General features: G+C 52.3%; 2 protein-coding genes and 1 non-coding gene across 5 annotated transcripts in view; 1 reads left to right on the plus strand and 2 right to left on the minus strand.

Annotated features, from left to right (window-relative positions):
- Positions 1-4,847: 4,847 nt before the first annotated feature.
- On the minus strand, positions 4,848-4,920 carry Trnar-ucg (transfer RNA arginine (anticodon UCG)). Its single transcript has one exon. It is a non-coding gene; the product is annotated as a tRNA-Arg (tRNA).
- A 216-nt stretch (positions 4,921-5,136) lies between these two features.
- On the plus strand, positions 5,137-23,253 carry Polg (DNA polymerase gamma, catalytic subunit). The gene is made up of 23 exons (XM_085682616.2): positions 5,137-5,260; positions 5,998-6,765; positions 9,233-9,428; positions 10,681-10,845; positions 10,940-11,086; positions 11,240-11,319; positions 12,011-12,193; positions 12,287-12,426; positions 12,567-12,693; positions 13,461-13,697; positions 14,962-15,082; positions 15,263-15,340; positions 15,627-15,734; positions 16,177-16,337; positions 16,965-17,018; positions 17,115-17,232; positions 18,271-18,406; positions 18,488-18,734; positions 20,809-20,931; positions 21,030-21,198; positions 21,307-21,515; positions 22,164-22,324; positions 22,784-23,253. The coding sequence occupies exons 2-23, from the start codon at positions 6,158-6,160 to the stop codon at positions 22,858-22,860; spliced, it is 3,645 nt and encodes a 1,214-aa protein (XP_085538742.2). The 5' UTR covers positions 5,137-5,260; positions 5,998-6,157; the 3' UTR covers positions 22,861-23,253.
- Fanci (FA complementation group I) overlaps positions 22,542-23,580 on the minus strand; it is a 59,261-nt gene continuing 58,222 nt past the window's right edge. For all 3 annotated transcript variants that reach the window (XM_087901442.1, XM_087901441.1, XM_087901443.1), the window contains exon 38: positions 22,542-23,187. In XM_087901442.1, coding sequence (XP_087757568.1) covers positions 23,116-23,187 — 72 coding nt within the window. In that variant the 3' untranslated portion in view covers positions 22,542-23,115. The remainder of the gene's footprint in view (positions 23,188-23,580) is intronic.

Here is a 23,580-nt window from a genome sequence, read left to right on the forward strand (position 1 = left end):
AGCAGCAACAGCGTAGATGTGTTCACCAGCAAGAAATGAAGGCAGACAGGCTAAAAGCAGTACTGCTTCCCGGTGGGATCTCCCGGCTTCAGCCACCCATCCCGCAGAGGGTTTCCCCTCATGTACTCCTTCCAGGAAGTAACCTCACAGACATCCCAGAGACACAGTCCCGAGCTGCTCACAGGTTCAATGAAGTTGACAAGATTAACCATTAGTCGTAGCACGAGCCAGCCACAAAGCTGTAACCATGGGATATGCACACATAACCATAGACACATATGCACCCCTCACCCCAGTACAGCCAGTCCAGGTCTGAGCTTGGACCCTAGTACTTACTGGTCCCTAACAAAGACACCAGGCATTTCTGCAAGCTCCCTAGGCAGACGGTAAGTCTGAAAGCATAAAGCTGACCTGATCATTATTACGTCTGCAGAAGGCCCCAGGAGCCCTGACCCACCTCAGGTCCCAGAAGGCAAGGGGGAAACTTACATTTGCACATTTAATCGGCCTCTTTTGTAGAGGAAGACGCCAACTATGTGAGGAAGATGCCTACTATGGGATATTGGGATGAGAGACTTATTTCCAAAATCAATTCCTTGTTACATAGGGGTAATTGGTTGCGGCGCACCTGTGCAGTTAAGGACAAGTAAGAGCAGTCAGTGGAAGTATACAGCCTTGTGGGTGACAAGGACGCTTCCTGAGGAGAAGAGACTGGTCCATGACCATGTATGTGTTTCCTTGCGTGGAACCGGTACTCAGAGGAGACTCCTGTTATTCTTATCACCGGCAGTCTGTCTCTTCTGAGTTCCTGGCCGCTGCTAAGGGGTTACCTCAGTCCTCAGGATCGGAGATGGAACTTTTGAACTAAATTGATCTGGTCAGAAAGAATTGAGCTGTGAAGTTTTCCTTCCTATCAGCAGTGTGGCTGCTTCCCATGGAAACACCCTCTTTTGTATTAGCAGATTAAAGCTGCAGGGCTTTTGTTTTGCTTTGTTTTGTTTTGTTTTGAGACAGGGTCTTATTATGTAGCCCTGGCTGGCCTGGAACGCATATGGTGTAAACCAGGCTGGCCTAGAACTCAGAACTCCATTTGCCACTGACCTTCGAGTGCTGAGATTAAAGGCATGCGCCACCATTCCCAGCTGCTTATGCCTTTCTTTAAAGCTTAAAGCTAATTTGTGTGTGTGCACAGGGGCCGCAATGCCACGGAGGCCAGAGAACACCCAGGAGGTAGTTCTCTCTGCCACATGAATCCTGGGGCTCAAACTCAGAATTTCAGGGTGGGCAACAAGCACCTTTATCTGCTGACTCATGTTGCTGGCCCCTGGATTTGTGTATCTATTTAGCTATTTATTTTGGCTTTTTTGGTGGGAGAGGGAAGGGTATGGGAGAAAGGAGTGGCTTAAGTCTTTTGTTGCTGAGACAGAATTTCACTCTGTGGCCCTGGCTGTCCTGGAGCACACTGTGTAGACCAGGCTAACTTCAAACTCACGGACATTTGCCTGCCTCTGCCTCCCAAGCTGGGACTGAAGGCGCCATCATGCCCAGCTGAGGACTAGATTTGAGACAGGATCTCTTGTGGCCAGGTTGAGCTGGGGTTTCGGTCACTGGTGAAAGAGACCTCATTGTTCTTTTTCTTTCTTTCTTTTTTCTTCCTTCCTTCCTTCCTTCCTTCCTTCCTTCCTTCCTTCCTTCCCTCCCTCCTTCCTTTCTTTCTTTTTGTCATTAGCTAAATGTCACTGAGGTACTACTTTGCACTCAGAGGAGACTGTGCTGGGCATGGATTGTCACATTTGCAGAGTATGCTCCCCTTTGTATAATCTTTATCATTTACCTTGGCTCTCCAATAATCTGGGATGCTGAAAGCATCTATGTACATCTATGGTACATGTATTTTTCTCTCTTAAAGATTAATGTATATTAATTATATAAAACAATGGTATTAATGCATGTATACAATGTACTTTGACAAGTATTTTTTAAAAGACCTTGACAAATACCTCTCTTAGATTGAAAATTCCTTTTTACTTATCATGTACACAATTTTCTTTTCTTATTCTTTTTTTCGAGGCAGGGTCTGGTGTATCTTGGGTTGGCTTTGAATCCGTCCTGTGACAGTGAGTGACTTTGAACTTCCGTTCCTCCTGCCTTTACCTCCCAAGTACTGGAAGTACATTCTTGCTCTCTATGTTTTGAGACATCTGAGAAAATTTCCTCCCAGCTCTCCTCTGTTGTGACTTTCACAGGGACTGAAGTGGGGTCTCATTCCGAGCTCTGTTCTAGGGCCTGACCTAAGCCTGGTGGTAACGACCGATTCTGATCACAGGAATGCTGGTTCCTGTTCTGAGGCTGATGTCACCTAGGCACTCCCAGGGAGGAACTGTCACCCTCTTTCACTGATGAGGAGATGGAGTGATAGGGAGGCTGCTTCCAGAAAGCCCTGGAGTCGAGCCAGCAAGCGAGCATAGCACGCCAGGCATGGTGGTTTCTATCTGTAATCTGAACTCTGGATATCACTGGCCGGTCGGCCTAGTTGGCTCACGAGTTCTTGATTCAGCCAGAGAGCCTGCCTGGGACTTGAACCCAGAGAGAACAGTACTTCACTAAGTCACCATGCCTGACTGATCTCGGAATCCTCGGCTCTGCTCCCCAGCATTGACTGAGCATGCCACCAGGCAGGCTTTGCGTCATTCCACACTGACCAAGGAGCCCTCACATCTAGGTCTGCTCTTCCTGCATCCCTCAGATCTGCTAACTTCTGGTGACTGCACTGGTTCCCGTTTCCACCCAAACAACCTCAGCTAAAGAAAGATCCGCTAAGTCCTTGCTGCTCTCTGTTTATTCACAGGACTGGGCGTGTACCTCACTTGGTAGAGTGTTTGCCAAGCACACGTGCACACACACAGAGCGGGCGCTGCAGGCTGGAGAGATGGACCAGTTAATGTGTGCCTGGGGCTGTAGAGAGCAAGCAGTTGATAGGGTGTTTGTTTCTCTGTGGGTGTGGGTCAGATGTCAACCGTATCCGTATGTAGGGGCAGAGGTCAACCTTGGCCGTTATTTCTCAGGACCTGTTTGTCTTGCTTTTTGAAATCAGGTCTTTCTCTGGGACTCAGAGTGGCAGGGTTCTGTGGCCCTCTGGGCTCCAGCAACCCCACCACCACCACACCAGGTTTTTTGTGCTATGCCGGTGTTGGAGATAGATGCTCATGATTGCAAGGCATGTTACACTCCTCACCCCCTGCTATTTCCTCAGCCTGGGCTGAGGGTTCACACTCAGAGATCTGATTGTCTCTGCTGGGATTGGGTCACCACTTCCTGCCTAACCTAACCCTTGTGTGTGTGTGTGTGTGTGTGTGTGTGTGTGTGTGTGTGTGTGTGTGTTTCCAAGACAGGGTTTGACTGTTTAGCTCTAGTTGTCCTGGAACTCACTTTGTAGTCCAGGCTGGCCTCGAACTCAGAGATCCACCTGCCTCTGCCTCCCTAATGTTGAGATGTTGAGAATGTTGAGAAGGCACCACCACCTTCCCGCCTTTAGGTGTGTTTTATTGCTCTATTAAATCACAGGTTTTAGCCACTTCCCTACAACCGCTGCTGTTGGAAGCTCTGCACCAACAGCTGTAGGCAAAGTTTTGAAGAATCTGCAGCACGTGTAACATGTTATGAAAAGTCTGCGGTTGCCATTGAGAACAAGCCGCAGGTACGGCTAACACCTCAGATGAAGCATCATAGTTTCAGCAGGAGACTGTATGATTTGAAAATCCACCCCGCCCCCCTCCGCTCCCAGGAACTCCCAGGGCCTTTGTCACTTTATAGAAGCATCAATTGCGCAGTTATGTAAAAACAAGAAAAAGCATAAAATAAGGACTTTCTGGTTGATTGTATTTGTGTGTGTCTCTAGAACTGGTAACAAACAACCACTTTGTGTCTACTAAGTACATCTTGAAAAATGTGTAAGACTCTTTCAACCGGAAAGCAAGAGGAAGCCAGTCCCAGCGCTGAGGCAGGAGGGCAGCCAGGACGACAAAATAGGTTCCAAACCAGCTTAGGCTGCATACAGGGTGAGACCTCATCGTTTAGAAAAAAAAATGAGAGAGAGAGAGACTGAAAAGAGAAGGGATCTATGCAAGGGTGTTGGCCAAGACTTGTCCTTGCCCCTGCTGGTGACAGAAGAGCAGGTAGAGTCGCTGAATCAACCCCGATTCCTGGAAAAAGGCGAAGACCCTGGTCACGTGACCCGTGACCCCCACTCCGTTTCACCTCTGATGCTTTCCGTAGAGTGCTTTAACTCTAAGTAGTCAGTCCCGCTGCTCCAGCGGCTACACTTCCTTTCCTCATCTGGGGCTCTTGAATGCCCGGGTTCTCCCTTATTCTCCCAGGCCGCCTTCGCGGGACCCTACTCCGCTGATCGCCGGCTGAAAGCAGGGCGCAGAAACGCCTAGAGCAACAGGCACTGGCTGCGGAGATTGGCAGATCCCGGGGAGGGAAGCTCGTCAGCTGTACCCGGGGCGGGAGCACTGCTCCCGGTGGGTGCAATCACAGCTCATCACTATCATCATCATCATCGCCCGGGATAGGGAGCTCCACAGCGAGCCGGGTCATCGCCGTCGGAAGGCAGGTGCTCCGTTCCACTCTCCACCTGAACAGGACTCTCCACCGCGGCTAGAATTGAGAAACCCGGCCCCACATTTTATTAAGGGATCCCGCTCTCACAATTGTCGGTTCATATCCTGAGTTCCCAGTTTTTAGAGTAGGGCGGAAGTTGGTCATGCCCACTACAGTCGCTTGGCTTAATTTCCAAAATAAGTAGTGAAAAGTACTATAATTGATAAAAAGAAAGCACAACCCCACGACCGCGGCAGGACTCGAACCTGCAATCTTCTGATCCGAAGTCAGACGCCTTATCCATTAGGCCACGCGGCCGCCAGCAGGCCTCTTCTTCTATGTAGCTTAAAGCATTAAAGCAGCTTCAGACTGCTCCATCTTCTCCTGGCGGAGGGGGGGGAATTGCAGGGCCCGCCCGGAAGTCCCTCTCCCACCCCCGCGGGCGGGCGGCTCCATTGGCCGCGCTCCGATTGGGCACCCGGGGAGTCTCCCGCCTGCCTCTGGGCAGCCGCGGGACCTCGCTCGCGCACTCTGCCAGTTGCGGCTGCCGGTGAGGCCACACGCCACCCGGAGGCTGCGTGGGCCGCTCGCAGCGGACGCCGCGTCGTCACTAGGGCCGTGGGGCTGCCGCAGGACGAGAGGCGCGGAGCAGAGCGAGGTTTCCGGCGGGCTCGGCAGGGGGAGGCCGGGCTCGGCGAGGCGGCGCGGCTGCTCCGTCTCCAGCCGGGGGACGCGGCCCGGAGCAGGGCGGCGGCCGGTCCCAGCGCGACTCGGTGGCGGCGGCGGCTGCAACGACTTCCCCGGTGTCCCGACGCGCGGGGGTGGCCGCCGACGCCCCGAGCGGGGCACCCTGGGCCAGCCCGGGGGTGGCAGGGGACGGCGGGGCTGTGGCCCGCCCGGCGGGTTCGAAGCCGGCCGCTAGGCCCTCGAGCCGCCGTCGGTTTGGTGCTGGCCGCTGCTGTCTGCCGAGCGCCTGCTGGGGCCGGGGCGGCGCGACGCGACGGTCGCGTCCTCTGTCACTCCCGGCAGCTTTGCCCCGTGACTCCTAGAGACCCTAACCCCATTTTTCAGAGGAGGTCGGGACCTAAAGAGCTTGTTCGCCCAAGGTCACGTAGTTGGAGAGCCGCGACTCTGGTCTGCGTCTCCCTAGTCCTACATCTCCGGCGGCTCCTCCATGTCCACTGAGCCCATGTGGCTCTTCCCGCCGGAGGGACAGTGCCGTTTCTTAAGGTTGTTGGAGGCGTAGCAGAAAACGCACCTACACTCCTCTGGCCTTTTGGCTAAGATCAAGCAAGCGGAGAGTGTGCTTGGCAGGCGGCAAATGTCTCACGAGTGATAAGCCGTGTGTCCGAGACAAGACACTTGTAATAACATTCTGTCATCTATCTCCTTTAGGATTTGTGCGAGGAAGGCAGGCATGGTGAGACCCATTTCACTGCCAGGAACACAGAGAGGGGGCGTTTCTCTCTCTGAGTCTTTCGGCCAGTAAAAGCAGTCAAGCTGGAGCCCAAGGCCAGGAGTCCCGACTCACAGCGGGGGGCTCCCTGCACCCACCATGAGCCGCCTGCTCTGGAAGAAGGTGGCGAGCAGCAGGATGTGCTCGGGACCAGTTCCAGCAACCGGTCGCAGGGTCTCCAGCTCCGTCCTCGACCCCGTCCCCAGCGACGGGCCGCCGCGGTCGCAAGTGCCCTCTTCGGAGGACGGGCAGCTGCGGCTCAACCCTTTGCTCATCCAGATGCTCTCGAGAGGGCTGCACGAGCAAATCTTCGGGTGCGGAGGGGAGAGGCCCGACGAGGCCGCGGTGCAGCGCAGCATCAAGCACCTGCAGAAGCACGGGCTCTGGGGGCAGCCGACCACGCCCTTGCCAGACGTGCAGCTGCGCCTGCCCCGGCTCTACGGGGGCAACCTGGACCAGCACTTCCGCCTCCTGGCCCAGAAGCAGAGCCTGCCGTACTTGGAGGCGGCCGCCTCGTTATTGGAGGCCCAATTGCCGCCCCAGCCCGAGAGCTGGGCCTGGGCGGAGGGCTGGACCCGGTACGGCCCCGAGGGGGAGGCCGAACCCGTGGTCATCCCCGAGGAGCGGGCCCTGGTGTTCGACGTGGAGGTTTGCTTGGCAGAGGGAACCTGCCCCACTTTGGCGGTGGCCATATCCCCCTCGGCCTGGTAAGTGGAGGTTTAGGAACATGGACCTATCGTTTGTAGGGGGCCCAGCTAAATGGTTTGGTTCAGCGAACAATTTCTGAGTTCCTGCTGTGTGCTCATTTAAGGACTGCTGGCTTGGTGAACTAAACCCCTTAATCCTACTTTTGTGGGGCTCACTGTGGTGGAAAAGATACACAGGCTCTGGACAACGCCCAAGCGAGTGTCAGAGGTCATGCAGAGGATCAGTGTTGTGTTTGAGACAAAGAGACCTTTTAAGATGACCACGAGTTTGGGCCTCAACCCCTGACCCCTAAGAACTTCTGTGACAAATCAGCCTGAAAAGTGTTTGCATTTGGAAATGCCGATGGTTATTTTGGACAGGAAGATGTTTTCGGTGGGATTGTTCTAGGCAGTTTAAAATGCTCAGCATCCCCAGTGTATTCCAGAAATGTCAGACCAAATCCTGTTCAGTCAACCTTTCCAAATGACCCTGGAGGTGGCCTAGTCTTGACCGCCCCCAGCTGAGAAATACAGCTTCCTTACAGGTAGACAGTTTGGTCCCAAACAGGAATATCCAGTCTCTCTTTTCTTGTTAAATAACTTTCTAAGTGCTACCCACGTTTCTTTTCCAAGCAGTGATGGCGGTACTGTCTCTCCCCTTCTTTATTCTTCGTTCCAGGAGTAAGATACTATTTACAGCCTTAAGGCTCTCAGGCATGGCCAGCAAAAAAAAGTTGGCAGTTTCTTTATTCCTATTGGAGGCTACATCTTTGTAAAGAAAGCTGCGAAGTGTTGTGTGTGCAGTTGAAAGTGGTGAAAGCGTGGCTAAATAGATAAGGTAGGCATCCGTGGCTGGAGCACGTCTAGAAGACTTTGCCTTGATGTCGTGGAAGTCACGATAGGACCCCAGTGCTTCTGTCACTCGATGGCCACAGTCAAGGGGGTGCCAGCCGTCAGGTGGAAAGATCAAGTCGGCTTTGGTGGCTGGAAGGAAACAGTGACAGCCAGTTTTTTTGGACAGTTGGTCACTTTTGGACAAGTCAAGTCCCCTTCTTCTTCTACCCTCCTCACTTCCTTCTCTTTTCCTTCCCACTCTGCCCTCATTCTCATTCCATTTGGCCAGTGGTGCTGGGGGCCTTGCTTAGTTTGCCTGCCGGCCTGAGCTCACGCAGAGACCTTCCTCCTGGTAGTCTGACCCTCGCGGTTGTGGCTGGTGCCTCGAGAGCGGTGCCCCGTGGTTTAGAACCCGACCAGCTCACAGCTTGGAGGAGTTGGGTGGAAGCCCGGACAGCGAGTCTCCCAGAAGGTAGCTTCCTAAGGCTTTGATAAGGGATTATCTGCCTGAAGGGATACCCAGGCCTTTGGCATTTGAGAGTGCAAGGAGAAGTTTAGTGTTGATGGCAGGGGTTCCAGCTCCTCTAATTTTGACTCTACCTGCCGTTTTGTTTTTGTTTTTGTTAAATCACAAATAAGTTTGTAAGAAGATGGCTTCACGAGCAGCTGCAGGCCTGTGTCTAGACACCAGTATGGCTTTTGCTAACTGAAGTCCTTGTCGTCCTCATAGCTTTGAGTAGTTAGCATTCCTGGGCCCTTGCTTCTGTTGTTTCAAAGGACTTTGCCCAGCCGGGGTAAAAGAGGAAGGACTCCAGCTCGAGCACCCTAGGCAGTCCCACCATGGAGTGTGCCTTAGACTTTGCCAGCTTCTCGGCAGCTAGCTTTGCAGATGGCGCCTGTCTTCCCCAAAGGTTGCAGGGAGCACCGTCAGGGCTGTGTTGTCTCCTGAGTGGCCTTGGCCTTTGGAACAGTGTGTGGCTCGTGGCAGGCTTTTGTCAGTGACCATTCTCCCCACTTTGCCTTGGGATCTGGAGCTGACTGACCTTCTCCTGAGTTAGTGTCAGCGCCTCCCCCCCCCCCATAAAGACCCAGCGCTCATCCTGTCTCTTCCACACCCACTCTGCACATGTGCATACATTCTCTCATCGTGGTGTGCTCTGTGGCGTCTCACCCAGGGTGTTGCTCCTGGAGAGTGCATGATTTGTTTTTTTCCTCCAGAATCTCCGCAGCCGGTGGATGTTTTCCCCTGTGTGTGTCTGCAGCACATGCCATTGCTTTTCTTTTCTGCCATTTTCAGTTAAAAAGTTCTTCTCTCTGGCTTATATTACCACTCTCTCCTTTATTAGCACTTGGAACACTAGCTATTTTGTGCCTAAAGACACAAGGGGTTGGTCACAACCCATAAAGGCCTCAGAGCTAGCTGCAGCCTCAGCCTGGGCCTGCATGCCTTCCTGCACATGGCACCCGCTACCATAGTGTCTTGCGCCTTGTTAGTCTATGGGAGTTGGATAGTAAAGAAGCTTTCTAATTTCTCTCCCCAATGACCCCTGACTTGTGTGACTGAGTCGCACCCCTTGGGGATCTGGCATGCGGTGGGTGGTGTGGAACAGAAGTCTTTTCCTTCATGGTAAAGCTGCCCACTTGTTTCCTTCAGGTATTCCTGGTGCAGCCGGCGGCTGGTGGAAGAGCGTTACTCTTGGACCAGCCAGCTATCGCCGGCTGACCTAATCCCCTTGGACATCTCTGCCAGTGCCTGCAGCTCCACCCAGCAGGACTGGCAGGAACAGTTAGTGGTGGGGCACAATGTTTGCTATGACCGAGCCCATATCAGGGAACAGTATTTGATTCAGGTAAGGTTGTGGGAATGGGAGGCTTTGGCACAAGTTGGTCTCAGAGCCCTATTTCCTTTGCTAAGGGTTTTGGTTTTTCAAGACAGGATTTCTCAGTGTAGCCTCGGCTGTCCCGGAACTCACTTTGTAGACCAGGCTGACCTCAAACTCACAGAGATTTGCCTGCCTCTGCCTCCCAAGTGCTAGGACTAAAGGTGTGCGCCACCACCACCTGGCTTGCATTGGTGTTTTGCTATGGGTGTTGGGTCCCCTGAAACTGGAGTTATAGAGAGTTGTGAGCTGCCATATGGATGCTGGGAATTGAACCCTGGTCCTCTGGAAGAGCAGTCAATACTCTTAACCCCGAGCCATCTCTCCAGCCCAAGCATTGCTTTCTTGACCACTGTTTCCTCCTGCTTTGCAGCATCCGCAGGGACTTCTGTTGACCAGCTGCTGACTCCCCAAAACAGAACTGAAACAGTTTAGTGTGGTGTCTGAGACTGTTGAGGCAGATGACCCCTCTCTTCCCTAAACGGTGCAGGGAGTTCCATCTCAGTGTGTTGGCATAGGACTGGAAGTTGTTCCAGAATAAAAATGGCTCTTTTTGTGGCATTTTACAGCTTTTGAGGGTTCCAAGTTAGAGCCTGGGCCACAGCCTGCCCCATTCATTAGTGCTCAGTGTGATCTCCTTAACATCTCTAAGCCTCGGGGGTTTTTTTGTTTGCTTTGTTTTTTGTCTTTTTCTGTAAAGAGAGCTAATAGGAGCTCCCTCGACGTACCTTTAGGAGAGTTTGATTAGCACATGTGTCAGACAGGTAGAAATGCCTGGTGTGTGGTAGTGACAGTTCTCAGATTGTAAAACACTTTTTCTTTGAATCTTCATAACAGGCTAAGGTGATAGGCAGGGCAAGGAAGTACCCTGGCAGCACCCTTAGCCTGGCATTTAGGGCACTAAGGCACAGCCTTGTTAACTTGTGAGGGGTCAGGACCAGAGCTGGAGCCTGACCCGAAGCTTTGAAGGTCTTGTTTAGCTCATCTCCCCCGAGCTGCCCAGAGTTGTTGTTGGAATCTGGGAGGAAGCACTTGTGTATTTGGACTGAGCCAGTTCTGCACATTCAGGAGTTTGGGAGGTCCCTCGCACGTGTTGGGACCAGCACAAACTTCTGTGTTTTGTGTTGGATTAAGAGTTAAGGTGGGGCTGGGATCAATACCACTGAAGCAGTGGCCAGCTAGCGCCTCTGTTGCAGCCTCTCCTCTCCCGCCCTCTCTTCAGGGCTCCCGCATGCGCTTTCTGGACACTATGAGCATGCACATGGCCATCTCCGGGCTGAGCAGCTTCCAGCGCAGTCTGTGGATGGCAGCCAAGCAGGGCAAGCACAAGACCCGGCACCCCACACATCGAAGTCAGAAGTCTCAGAGGAAAGCCAGTGGTCCAGAGGTGAGAGTGCGCTTGGGACCGCCCTGAGAGGGTGCTGAGGTCCCCGGTCTGCTTGCTGGGCTGAAGTCAAGCTGACCTCCCTTTGGTCTCTCAGATCTCATCTTGGGACTGGATGAACATCAGCAGCGCCAACAATCTTGCAGATGTGCACAGCCTTTATGTGGGGGGGCCTCCCCTAGAGAAGGAGCCCCGGGAACTGTTCATCAAGGGCAGCATGCGAGATATCCGGGAGAACTTCCAGGTATGGTGTTGGCACAGAGCTCCGGGGACATGGGCTGTGACTGACCAGCAGCTGAACTTGGGGAGATACAGCTGCTGGGTCTGCCCCTGAGACGTGACAGTGGCACTAGGTGCTTGTCCCACCTCCCAACAAGTTCCTGTCACCTTGTGCTAGGATCTGATGCAGTACTGTGCCCGTGATGTGTGGGCCACCTATGAGGTTTTCCAGCAGCAGCTGCCACTCTTCTTGGAGAGGTGAGGGAGAGCCAGGTGAACTCCCTGGGTGTGGGGAGGTCCTGACCAATCCCATTGGAATCAGGCTGGTCACTTAGCTTTGTAGACTGGCAGAATGGAGCCCTCTGTTCAGTGGTATCCATGTGGGCCCTGGACTCTGGGTTTCTGGAGTCCTAGGGGCTCATCTCGTGTGTGGTCCCAATTCCCTGTCTGTTTTTTAGTGAGTCAGTCTGATGATGTAGTCATGGTCATGTTATTCTCCCAAGATTCAAACCTTGGCCGCTGTATCCTCACTGACCTTAGACAAGTAACCTGGTTTCTGTGAGCCTCTGTTTTCATCGAGAAATCCATACAGATCTACTGTTCTCCTGGTTCTGGGGTCGTAGGCAGTCATTGGCGTGTATGGGATAGTCACAGTGCCTGAGGTGGGCTTGTCATTCAATGGCCCTCATTCTTTTTTTTCCCCCTATCATTTTCATACTGCCCCTGAAAAGGGGATGTTATTTTCGTGGTACAGGTAAAGGAACTGAGGCCCAGAGAAGTCAGGTGACCGATGCAGGCTGGATAGCAGTGAAGCGGGGTGCAAGCCTGTCCGATTTTAGAACTTTGCCACAAAGCTGGCTGGGTTGAGCTTGTCAAATTGTCTTAGGAATTGGGCCCAAGCCTTGTCTTTTGTGGTCATTTATGGAAGCCCTTGGTTTCTGTCCCCAAGGTGCCCCCACCCAGTGACTCTGGCTGGCATGCTGGAGATGGGTGTCTCCTACCTGCCTGTCAACCAGAACTGGGAGCGCTACCTGGCAGAGGCACAGAGCACATACGAGGAGCTCCAGCGGGAGATGAAGAAGTCACTGATGGATCTGGCTAATGATGCCTGCCAACTGCACTCAGGAGAGAGGTAGTCAGGTCCTGGGGCAGGCAGGGGATGGGCAGGCAGGAGGCCTGGATTTTAGCTCAGCCTTAACCCTTGCCTGGTGGACTGGCTCTGCAGGTACAAAGAAGACCCTTGGCTCTGGGACCTAGAGTGGGATTTGCAGGAGTTTAAGCAGAAAAAGACGAAGGTGAAGAAGCCAGCCTCACGTTTGCCCATCGAGGGAGCTAGGCCCTTTGGGGAGCCTACAGATCAGGAAGGTGGGAAACTTAGGTGGGAGATGGGACAGGGTGATCGCTGGGACAGTCCTAGGACCCAGGGTGTCCTTGGAAGGAGGGGTTACTGTAGTCTTTCAGACCTGTGAGTCCCTTCTGGTCCTTACCTCCTGACTCTGGCACAGATCCTGGACCACCCAGTGAGGAGGAGGAGCTTCAGCAAGATGTAGTGGCTCGCACCCGTTTACAGCAGCTGGAGAGTACCACAGACCTCCTGCCTAAGCGACCCCAGCACCTTCCTGGACACCCTGCGTAAGGCTGGTTCTCTCCGGTGTACAGAGGCTGTCCTGCATGATTGTCAGGGCACTCCTGTTTGGCCTCGGCATCGTTCCACCTTCCATTTCTGCTCAGTTGTGTTTACTCTGACCCCAGTGGCTCTCTGGACACAGTCAGCACAGTGCATTGAGCCCCTGCTGTGTGCATGCTCCCTGTGGCAGCTGCAGGGTAGCTCATCTCCCTCCTAGGGGCAGCGGGTGTGCAGAGCAGCCAGTGTTGCTGCTGACTGTGATGAGACTTAGAGCATCTGTCTAGTTTAGAGGCCGTTCTCTTGGGCCTGTGGAAATAAGAGGCAATTTCCTTGAGGAGGCGCCCTTCACTGGTGTCTTAGAGGCAGAGGTGAGAAAAAGAGCAGCCATAGAAAACAGTGGTGTGGCCTCATGGTACTTATATGACCCTGAATGCAGATGCCTTGGGTACCTCACTTTGGTCTCAGACAGAATTGTGTCTACAACAGCAGGAGTTCTTGTGGGTAGGAAGGAAGAGCTGTTCTTCTGCGTAGAGACTGCATTGAGCCTGGAAAGGAGCTTTGACTGGAGGATGCCAGTGAGACACATGGGGTTTGCCTTCTGAGGTAGCTTGAATAAGTCTAGGAAATACCAAACAGGTTCAAAGCCTCCCAAAGGAGAGTCACCAGAAAGCCTGGAGGCCTTGGAAGGTGGGTAGGGCACATCATGGAAGAGAGACCCTTCTTTACTCCTTAGTGGGACACCTTTTTTTAATTTTCCCTGTTTGGGTAATAGGTGGTACCGGAAGCTCTGCCCTCGGCTAGATGACCCCACATGGACTCCAGGCCCCAGCCTCCTCAGCCTGCAGATGCGGGTCACTCCTAAGCTCATGGCACTGACCTGGGATGGTTTTCCTCTACACTACTCCGACACCCATGGCTGGGGCTACCTGGTGCCTGGGCGACGGGATAATCTGGCTGAGCTGCCAGTGAGCTCCACTGTAGAGTCAGCTGGGCTAGCCTGCCCCTACAGGTAAGATTCAGGTTCTGGATCCAGTAGCTTCCTGTACTGGAGTACCCAAGGTCAGCTCCAGGGCCAGGTGTCTGGGTTCTAGTCCTTTCTCCCATGGGTCCTCCGACCCTCGGGACCTCAGCCTCGCTGTCGAGGCCCAGCTGCACAGCTGCTTTCACAGTAACACAGGGAAGGTTTTGATGTGGCTGGGAAGGGGCAGGCTCGCTGCTCTCCTTGGGTAGAGTGTGGGTGTTCTTTATGTGCCAGACAGTGTGTTACTGAGCATTTTGCAGGTGTCTAAGCAGCTCCATGGGAAAAGAGCTTTACTTTTATTTATTTTTTATTTTATTTATCTATTTGTTTTTGAGACAGGGTTTCACTCTGAAGCCTAGGCTAGCCTGGAATTCACTAGGCAATCTAGTCTCAGCTTTTTTTATTTTTTTCAAATTATCATTACTATTTTTATTTTTACTTATATAACTGTTTGTCTCTGTACCACATGTATGCCTGGTTCATGTCAAAGGTCAGAAAAGGGTGTCAGATCCCCTGAAACTGGACTTGTGGATGGTCATGAACCACCATGTGTGTGCTAGGAACCGAACCTGTGTCCTCTGGAAGAGCAGCGGGTTAAGAGTGCTCTTAACCACTGAGCCAACTCTCCAGCCCCTGGCTCAGCTTTTCAACTGCTAGACTTATAGGTGTGAGATACCACACTGGCTTTATTTATTTTTTATTTTTAATTTTTTAATTTCATGGTACTGGAGATTGAAATCTGTCCTCGTGCACAGGAGGCAAGTGTCTTCCAGGCCTGGTGTCCACATTTATAACTAACGGGGCCTGGAGAAGCTGGCTGCCCTGTTTGAGGTCACAAACCCTGAACTTCGGGGCTAGCAGGTGTTGAGGAGAGGTCAAGGTATTTAGAATGGCCCCGAGTCTGGTTCCACAGGACAGCTGGAGTCACTAGTCCGGCTTTCAAATGGAAGGGACCGAGGTGGCCTTGCTCTGCTGAATCCGCAGGGGAGCCCTCAGTCTCGATTTTCCCTGCTGCTTTGCTTCCAGAACTCTCAAGCATAGAGGCGCTGGAATTTGAGTCAGGCCAGCTATGGCACCCCAGACTGTCATCAGTGCTAAGTCTTTGGGTCGGTCATTCTGTTTAAAACCCAGGGAAATTGCTGTCTCCTTCCTCAGAGCTGATGTGAGGTCTAAAGAAAGGGACCCATAGAACACCCCACAAGCTGCACGGCCTGAGCAGCACCAGTAACCGGCAGTTGTTCTCTCCGCCCAGAGCTATCGAGGCCTTGTACGAGAAGCACTGTCTTGAACAGGGGAAGCAGCAGTTGCAGACTCAGGAGGCAGAGCTGGCAGAGGAGTTCTTAGTCACCGACAGTAGTACCATGTGGCAGACGGTGAGGATGTGCTCTCAGCCTGTTGTTTTCCTAGGAAAATGGGGTACCTTTTGTGTGGGAGCTGCTGTGGTTGCTCATCTTAGACTGGACTGATCTGGTCTGAGTTCCCTTGAGGAAAGGGCTGGTGGAGTCAGGCCTGCAGCTGCCCGCCTCTCTAACCCGATTCCTGGGCCCATTCAGGCAGAAGAACTGGGCTGCTTAGATGTGGAAGCTGAGGCCAAGATGGAGAATTCATTGCTGGGTCAATCCTTAACGCTGGTGAGCAAGACACCTGTTCGGGTTCTCTGGGAGGTAGTGGACGACTGGGAACTCCCTTGCTCCCGCCAGAGTTCACGAGGTCTTGGGTTTGGAGATGCTCCCCTGCTCCCCTCTGGTCCTGTAGGGAGACCAAGGAGGAAACGAAACCCATGACCTTATGCCTTCCTGTCACTTTCCAGTTTGCCTGCTCAGTTTCAGCCCCTTTTCCCATCCCCTCACCCCCAGCCCTTGCTGAAAGCAGGTGCTAAATAAAGCAGGGCCTGATCTGGTTGTGTGGCCCCCACAGCCTGCTGCTTGTGTCCCCCAAACCAGCCAGCCCACTTACCACCATGGCAATGGACCTTATAATGATGTGGATATCCCTGGTTGCTGGTTTTTCAAGCTGCCTCACAAGGTATGTGCTCCGGTTTGTGCGTGCCTCGTGTTCTCACTGTGGTTAAGCCCAGAGCAGGATGCTGGGGTTACCAGACCAGGAGGCGGCTTTCTGTGGGACCGACAGTAGTAGTGGAGCAGAGTATGACTTGGGGCAAGTTTCGTCTCTGGTGCTTACGTTTTTCTTTGGAAAACTGAATGGTGAGAGGCATCCTAGTGAGATTAATTGACACGGACATAAATCAATGTCCCACATTGTATCTGCCATCTCGTAGCTTCTCTTGGTTGTTGACACTACTTTTGTATGATTATCTTAGCATGTGTGGGCATGCTCTTACATATGTGCAAGATACCAATGTGGGAATTGACCCATTTGCTGGAGGTTCTGGGTTCTATTGGGAGAGGCCTAGTGCCTGTGTCAGTTCCCCAGCTGTCACCAACCCTGCCTTCCTTGTCCTCTACAGGATGGTAACACCTACAATGTGGGAAGTCCCTTTGCCAAGGATTTCCTGCCCAAGATGGAGGATGGCACCCTGCAGGCTGGCCCAGGAGGTGCCAGTGGACCACGTGCCCTGGAAATAAATAAAATGATTTCTTTTTGGAGGAATGCTCATAAACGTATCAGGTAGGCCAAAGTGGGGTAGCAGGAGGCGTGTCTGTGTAGCTGTCAGGTGTCTGCAGCCCCAAGCCTCCTTTCCTCCCATTCTTCTCTGCTGTAGCAGCCCAGCTGTAGTTTAGAGGCTTAGCTGTTTGTTCGGGTGACATGGATCTTGAGCATGCTTCTCCCTCTCCGACTTCAGTTTGTTTCTCTGATTATGTAGAGTGCTATGGTAGGACTTCGATGGTTCTTCCCAGCTCCTAACTTATCTACTAGAGCCATGAGTTGTCAATAAAGACCTTGGAGGACTGGTTATCTGTAACCTGTGTTAGGGTTTGAAATGAATTCATCTCAAAGGTCATTCCAGATGGTTGTGGTCACAGCCCTCTGTGCGGGGTTGGTAGTCTGCCCTGACTGCAGAGAGGCAGTGGTAGCAGGGGGAGGGTCAGAGCTACCTGCAAAGCCTCACCACTTCCTGGATTCTTCTGTGAGGCCCAGAGCCTACCTGAGTAAGGTTAGTGAGAAGGGAGTTGATGCCAGGCCTCAAGGGAACCCAGTGTCCCTGAAGCTGGTCAGGTACAAACGCTGGTGACAGCGCACTGAGGTGGATTCTGCTTGCCATGTCTGCTGAGCTTCGGCCTTCTTGTCCTACAGCTCCCAGATGGTGGTATGGCTTCCCAGGTCTGCTCTGCCCCGTGCTGTGACCAGGTACGGCTTACTGAGTGGTTGTGAGGAAGAGAACTGAGTGGTGTGGGTCTTCGGGCCAGAGCAAGCTGCTGACTCTTCTCTGCTTCTCCATCCCAGGCACCCTAACTTCGATGAGGAAGGCCGCTATGGGGCCATTCTGCCCCAGGTGGTGACTGCTGGCACCATCACCCGCCGGGCTGTGGAGCCCACTTGGCTCACTGCCAGCAACGCTCGGGTACATGTCCTCTCTGTTCCCGGCTTCTGTCCTCCTCTATGCTTGGGTACATGTCCTCTCTGTTCCCAGCTTCTGTCCTCCTCTATGGTCAGGTACATGTCCACTCTGCTCCCGGCTTCTGTCCTCCTCTATGGTCAGGTACATGTCCACTCTGCTCCCGGCTTCTGTCCTCCTCTATGGTCAGGTACATGTCCACTCTGCTCCCGGCTTCTGTCCTCCTATATGGTCAGGTACATGTCCACTCTGCTCCCGGCTTCTGCCCTCCTCTATGGTCAGGTACATGTCCACTCTGCTCCCGGCTTCTGTCCTCCTATATGGTCAGGTACATGTCCACTCTGCTCCCGGCTTCTGCCCTCCTCTATGGTCAGGTACATGTCCACTCTGCTCCCGGCTTCTGTCCTCCTATATGGTCAGGTACATGTCCACTCTGCTCCCGGCTTCTGCCCTCCTCTATGGTCAGGTACATGTCCACTCTGCTCCCGGCTTCTGTCCTCCTCTATGGTCAGGTACATGTCCACTCTGCTCCCGGCTTCTGCCCTCCTCTATGGTCAGGTACATGTCCACTTCTGCTCCCGGCTTCTGTCCTCCTCTATGGTCAGGTACATGTCCACTTCTGCTCCCGGCTTCTGTCCTCCTCTCTTAGGTCTTGGGAAACTACCTCAGAGCCTTTGGTTTACTAAGGGACATGGGAAGAAAACTAAAGTTGCTGTGGTTCAAATCTGACTCCATGTCATTCATTCCTTCAGCAGATGTGTTTTAGGTGCCTGCTGCTAGCTAGACAGTGCCAGACATAGTGGCCACAGCCATTACTGAGTTTAGATGAGCCAAGTTGGTGGGGTGCTGGCATACAGTTTTAGGGTTTTCTCATTTCTACCCTGCCCCCAACGGGCCATCTCTGCACAGAGTCTGGGTTAGTGCTGTGTGCTGTTCTCTAGTCTTCCCTTGGGAAAGAGCCAGTGCTTTGTAAGCCCTGAGCCTGGGAATCCAGGAGCAGTTGCCTTGGGCTTCTAGGTGGGCCTGACCACACTCTTCCTGCAGCCTGACCGGGTAGGCAGTGAGTTGAAAGCCATGGTGCAGGCTCCACCTGGCTATGTCCTCGTGGGTGCTGATGTGGACTCCCAGGAACTGTGGATTGCAGCTGTACTTGGAGATGCTCACTTCGCTGGCATGCATGGTAAACAGGACCTGTGGCTTGTGCAGGGTGGGGTGGCAGGGCCAAATATTCCTGAGCTTCTCACTGTTGTCCGTTCTCCAGGCTGCACGGCCTTTGGCTGGATGACGCTGCAGGGCAGGAAGAGCAGGGGCACCGACCTCCATAGTAAGACAGCCGCCACCGTCGGCATTAGCCGGGAGCACGCCAAAGTCTTCAACTATGGCCGGATCTACGGGGCTGGGCAGTCCTTTGCCGAGCGCCTGCTCATGCAGTTCAACCACAGGCTCACAAGGCAGGAGGCAGCCGAGAAGGCCCAGCAGATGTATGCTGTCACGAAAGGCCTCCGCCGGTGAGTTCCTTTCCCAGCACATTAGCGTCTGGGACCGAGGGCCTGCTTTACAGCTCTCTCCTCCATCTCTCGCCCCTCCCTTGAGTGCTCTCCCTCTAAACCTAGCTGCAGGATGGTTTAGCTTTAAGTGTAATGTTGTCTTTATAGTTAGTGTGAATTTTTCCTCACAGGGTAAAGCTGTACTTAGAGTACATTGTCATGAAGCATTCATCCATAGCTGTAATTAATCCGCAGTAGCTTAGGGGTCTGTCTCAGTTAGGGTTTCTACTGCTGCGATGAAGCACCATGACCAAAAAGCAAGTTGGGAAGGAAGGGTTTTATTTGTCTTACACTTCCACATTGCTGTTCATCACTGAAGGAAGTCAGGTCAGGAACTCAAACAGGACAGGACCCTGGAGGCAGGAGTCGAAGCCATGGAGGGAGCTGCTTACTGCTTTGCTTCCCATGGCTTGCTCAGCCTGATTGCCACCACCTACCATAGGCTGGGCCCTCCGCCATTGATCACTAATTGAGAAAATGCCTTACAGCTGGATCTCATAGAGGCCTTTCCTCAACTCTGGAGGCTCCTTTCTCTGCGATGACTCTAGCTTGTGTCAAGTTGACACACACAGGACAGGGTCCTATGCTCATGGCTTTAGGACAGGAGTGAGCAGACACAGGAGACAGGATGAGGGAATAGAAACCAGAGTGCAGGCTAGTCCTTACAGAAGCCTTCTGTTTCCTCCTCCAGTGCTACATGCCGTGTGCTCAGGCCCTTCCCCGGCTCTTGGGTAGGCTCAGGAGCGGAGGAGGAGAGGTAGCGGTAGAGTGGCAGTTCTCTTACGTGTACCGTGTAGTGTCCCCATTTAGATAGCTGATGATCGTGGAAACCGTCTTAGTTAGGTTTCTGTTTCTGTGATTAACACAATGACCAAAAGCAATTTGGGGAAGAAAGGGTTTATTTCGTCTTACAGCTCAACTCTCAGGTTCTCTTCCATCACCGGGGGACATGGATGAAGTGAAGAGGCCACCGAGGAATATGGCTTAGTGGCTTGGCTTGCTAAGCCTAGTTTTTACATAGTCTGGGACTCCCTGCCTGGGGTGGAACCACCCACAGTGGGCTGTATCCTCCACATAATTCATTAATTAAAAAAAAAAAAGCACCACAGACTTGCCTGTAGGCCAGTGTGATGAAGGCATTTTCCCAATTGAGGTTTCCCTTGTCTCAGATGACCCTAGTTTTTTACCAACTCGATACACACTAGGCAGTGAAAGCTTTGAGAAAGACTGAAAGCTGAGGAACTAATGTAGGGTGTGGCGGTGACCGACGTGTCTAGGTCGGATTCATGTTGTGGCAGTGTACTGGTGGTAAGAAAGACAGTAATGGAGCCAGGTGGTGGTGGAGCACACCTTTAATCCCAGCACACAGGAGGCAGAAAGTGGCGGGTCTGTGAGTTCAAGGCCAGCCTGGTCTACAGAGCAGTTCCAGGAAGGCTCCAAAGTACAGAGAAATCCTGTCTCAAAAAAACAACAAAAAAACAGTGATGGAAAGGAGGTTGGGCCTTAGTTGTAGAAGTGAAGACATCACAGGAATTTGAACTGCAGCCCTAAACTGTGGGGAAGCCCTGATGCTCCTCCCAATAGGTGACATGGTTCTGGAACCCTTAGGAGCCTGGGGCAGTAGGAGTTAGCTGGGCTTGGCTATCTTGCGTTTGGCTTCTCTAAGTTCCTTCACCCCTTTAGGGGTCACTGTACTTTCACTCCTCTGTCTCCTGAACTAACAGAAGGCGGTTCTTGGTCCCGGGGCAGTTCAGTGTCAGGCAAGCCCTTGAACTGTATGACCGGGAATGGCTTGAGTTTTACCCTTTATTGGGCTGACAAGATACAGCCCAGGCCTTTGGGGACACAAAAGCCTGAGTTTCTATGTTGTGCCCCTTCCTAGCTGCAGACTTCAGCAAATCATTCAGCCCCTTGAACCTGTTTTCCCTGCTGAAGATAGCCTTGGGGGAGAAGCATCACCAGGGGCTGTTTGGGAAACAGGTGGGTGTGCCACAGAGGAGGCCATTTAATGGGAATGACATGCTGCTCCCCACAGGTACCGGCTCTCAGATGACGGGGAATGGCTGGTGAGACAGCTGAATCTCCCTGTGGACAGGACAGAGGATGGCTGGGTTTCCCTACAGGATCTCCGAAAGATCCGGAAAGCAGCGTCAAGGAAGTGAGAACCTTCTATGTTCGAGATGCAGGGACTGGTGTGGGCTAGTTTTTAGCATTGCGGTGTTGACAAAGCCTGACCTCATGGTTCGGTTCTCCTAGGTCACGCTGGAAGAAGTGGGAGGTGGCTGCTGAACGAGCTTGGATGGGGGGCACAGAGTCAGAAATGTTTAACAAGCTGGAGACCATTGCCATGTCTGACACTCCACGTACCCCGGTGCTAGGCTGCTGCATCAGCAGAGCCCTGGAGCCCTCGGTCGTCCAGGGAGAGGTGAGGTATCTCGTCACCCTTAGAGCACGGAGAGAAGGGGCAGGGCCCCTGAGCTGCAGCAGACTGGCGAGTGCATCTTTCCTCACTGATGTCCATGGTCTCCCTTAGTTCATGACCAGCCGTGTGAACTGGGTGGTACAGAGCTCCGCCGTGGACTACTTACACCTCATGCTTGTGGCCATGAAGTGGCTGTTTGAGGAATTTGCCATTGATGGACGCTTCTGCATTAGCATTCATGATGAGGTCCGCTACCTGGTGCGGGAGGAGGACCGCTACCGTGCTGCCCTGGCATTGCAGATCACCAACCTTCTGACCAGGTAAGTTGGGGTGTAGGGCCCACTGAGCAGGTCTGAATTGTCAACTCAGAACTAACTGCTTTAGCCTTCCTTCCTTTTGTTTTTTGTTTTGTTTTATTTTTTTTGAGACTGGGTTTCTCTGTAGTTTTTAAGCCTGTCCTGGAACTAGCTTTTGTAGACCTGCCTGCCTCTACCTCCCGAGTGCTGGGATTAAAGGCGTGTGCCACCACCGCCTGTTGAATTTTATTTTCTTATACTAAAAATCCTAGTTCATATGGATGAGTTCAATATTACTATTTTACGTTGATCTGCCACTCAGAACCAACCTGGAAATCATGATCTATCTTGATAAATGGGTAAATAACAAATTTACAATTCAGCATATGACCCATGCTCTCCTCTGGGCTTAGGGTGGTGGTTATGTCTAAAATCAGCACTTTTTTTTTTCTCATATTTGGGTCTAATAACTGAGAAGCATGTTGAGTCCCTAATGGTAGTTTAGTGTCCCACTCTCAGAGGTGTTAGGCTGAACATGGAAGCATAACAGCCTTCACTTTCATGGCTTTGCTAAGTGTGGGTGATTGAAGCAGGAGAAACGCCATCTGTGGGAGCGAGGAGCCTGTCCTCACAGCAGTGCAGGGCTGTGAGCGCAGACCGGGTCTCTCGCAGGTGCATGTTTGCCTACAAGCTGGGTCTGAATGACCTGCCCCAGTCGGTGGCCTTCTTCAGTGCCGTGGATATTGACCAGTGCCTCAGGAAGGAAGTGACCATGGACTGTAAGACTCCTTCTAACCCCACCGGGATGGAGAGGAGATACGGGATTCCCCAGGGTGAGCAGTCTTTGTTCCTCACGTACATAGAACGGGGAGGGGGGGTGATTTCTTCCCTGGGGAAGAAATTTTCGTTTAATATGTGCCATATTCTAAAGTTAATGTGACACTCAAATCATAAAGGGAGCTGTTGCAGGAAGTGGTTCATAGGAAATGAAGAAAATGCTAGAATTTCAAAGATTAAGTCTGTACTGACCCATTTTCAAAACCACACCAGAAATGTTTAAAGGTTTATTTTATAAGTCAGAGTGAAAGTGCATTCTTAGTATCTGTGCTAAATGGCAGAGTGGGTCGGGAAACTCATTTTCTATTAAAACTGTTACTAAGACAAGCTGCCATTCCTGGCAGTTAGTCTCCGTGCTCCCACCCACTGTCTTTTTGACCCTAATATTCATACTTTCATTTCTGAGCTCAGTCATAGTTCTGGACGCAGCCTAACCAATTCCCACTGTCTTACAGGTGAAGCACTGGACATCTACCAGATAATTGAACTCACCAAAGGCTCCTTGGAAAAACGAAGCCAGCCTGGACCCTAGCTCCATCTGGAGGCTCTGTTATTTGCTCCCGTGGAGCTGCATTGGAGTGGTGCAGGTTCCTAAACTCAGGCTCTCATATGTGCTTTTTGCAAAAGGCCATCCCTAGGCAGCCATTTTCTGTAGCAGGACCTGCCCACAAGAGTCCTGACTGAAGGGACATTTGGTGGGTTCAGGACCAGGATGCCAGCATCAGTGCAGGCTGTATGACAAAGAGTACTGTTGGGCACAGATGAAGCAGATGCCCCAAAGGTCACATTAACTCAGGCATATCTTCCTTTTCTTCTTGGCTGGTTCTCTGTTCTGCTCTGTGTGTGCTGGTGCAGTGCCCTAGAAGGGGAGAACAGAAGCTCGGGTAACCCTGCCTACGGATGGGAATAAAAACAAACACTAAGACTCCTGTATCACTCATTTTTCTCTGCCTCCCAGCTGGTTATTTAGACACCTCCACCCTAAATAAAACGGCACCTAACTCCCGTGGATTGCTGTGGTAGTAGGATAAGATGACAGAGGACTCAAGCATCACAGTGCTCCATATGACCTTTCCAAGGAGACAGAGCTGGGAGGGACGTAAAGAATTCAGGGTCAAATTTTCTAAGCCAGGAAATCCAGGTTATTTTACATAAACTTGCAATTTTGAGTTGGTTTAGGCTACTGATGTTATTTCTAGCTTCAAACATACCTAAGATAGAACCCTTCCAAAGGCAAGGAAACAGTGGGTTC

The sequence above is a fragment of the Myodes glareolus genome, chromosome 24 (assembly GCF_982192425.1).
Source record: "Myodes glareolus chromosome 24, mMyoGla1.1, whole genome shotgun sequence".
NCBI classification, from domain to species: domain Eukaryota; kingdom Metazoa; phylum Chordata; class Mammalia; order Rodentia; family Cricetidae; genus Myodes; species Myodes glareolus.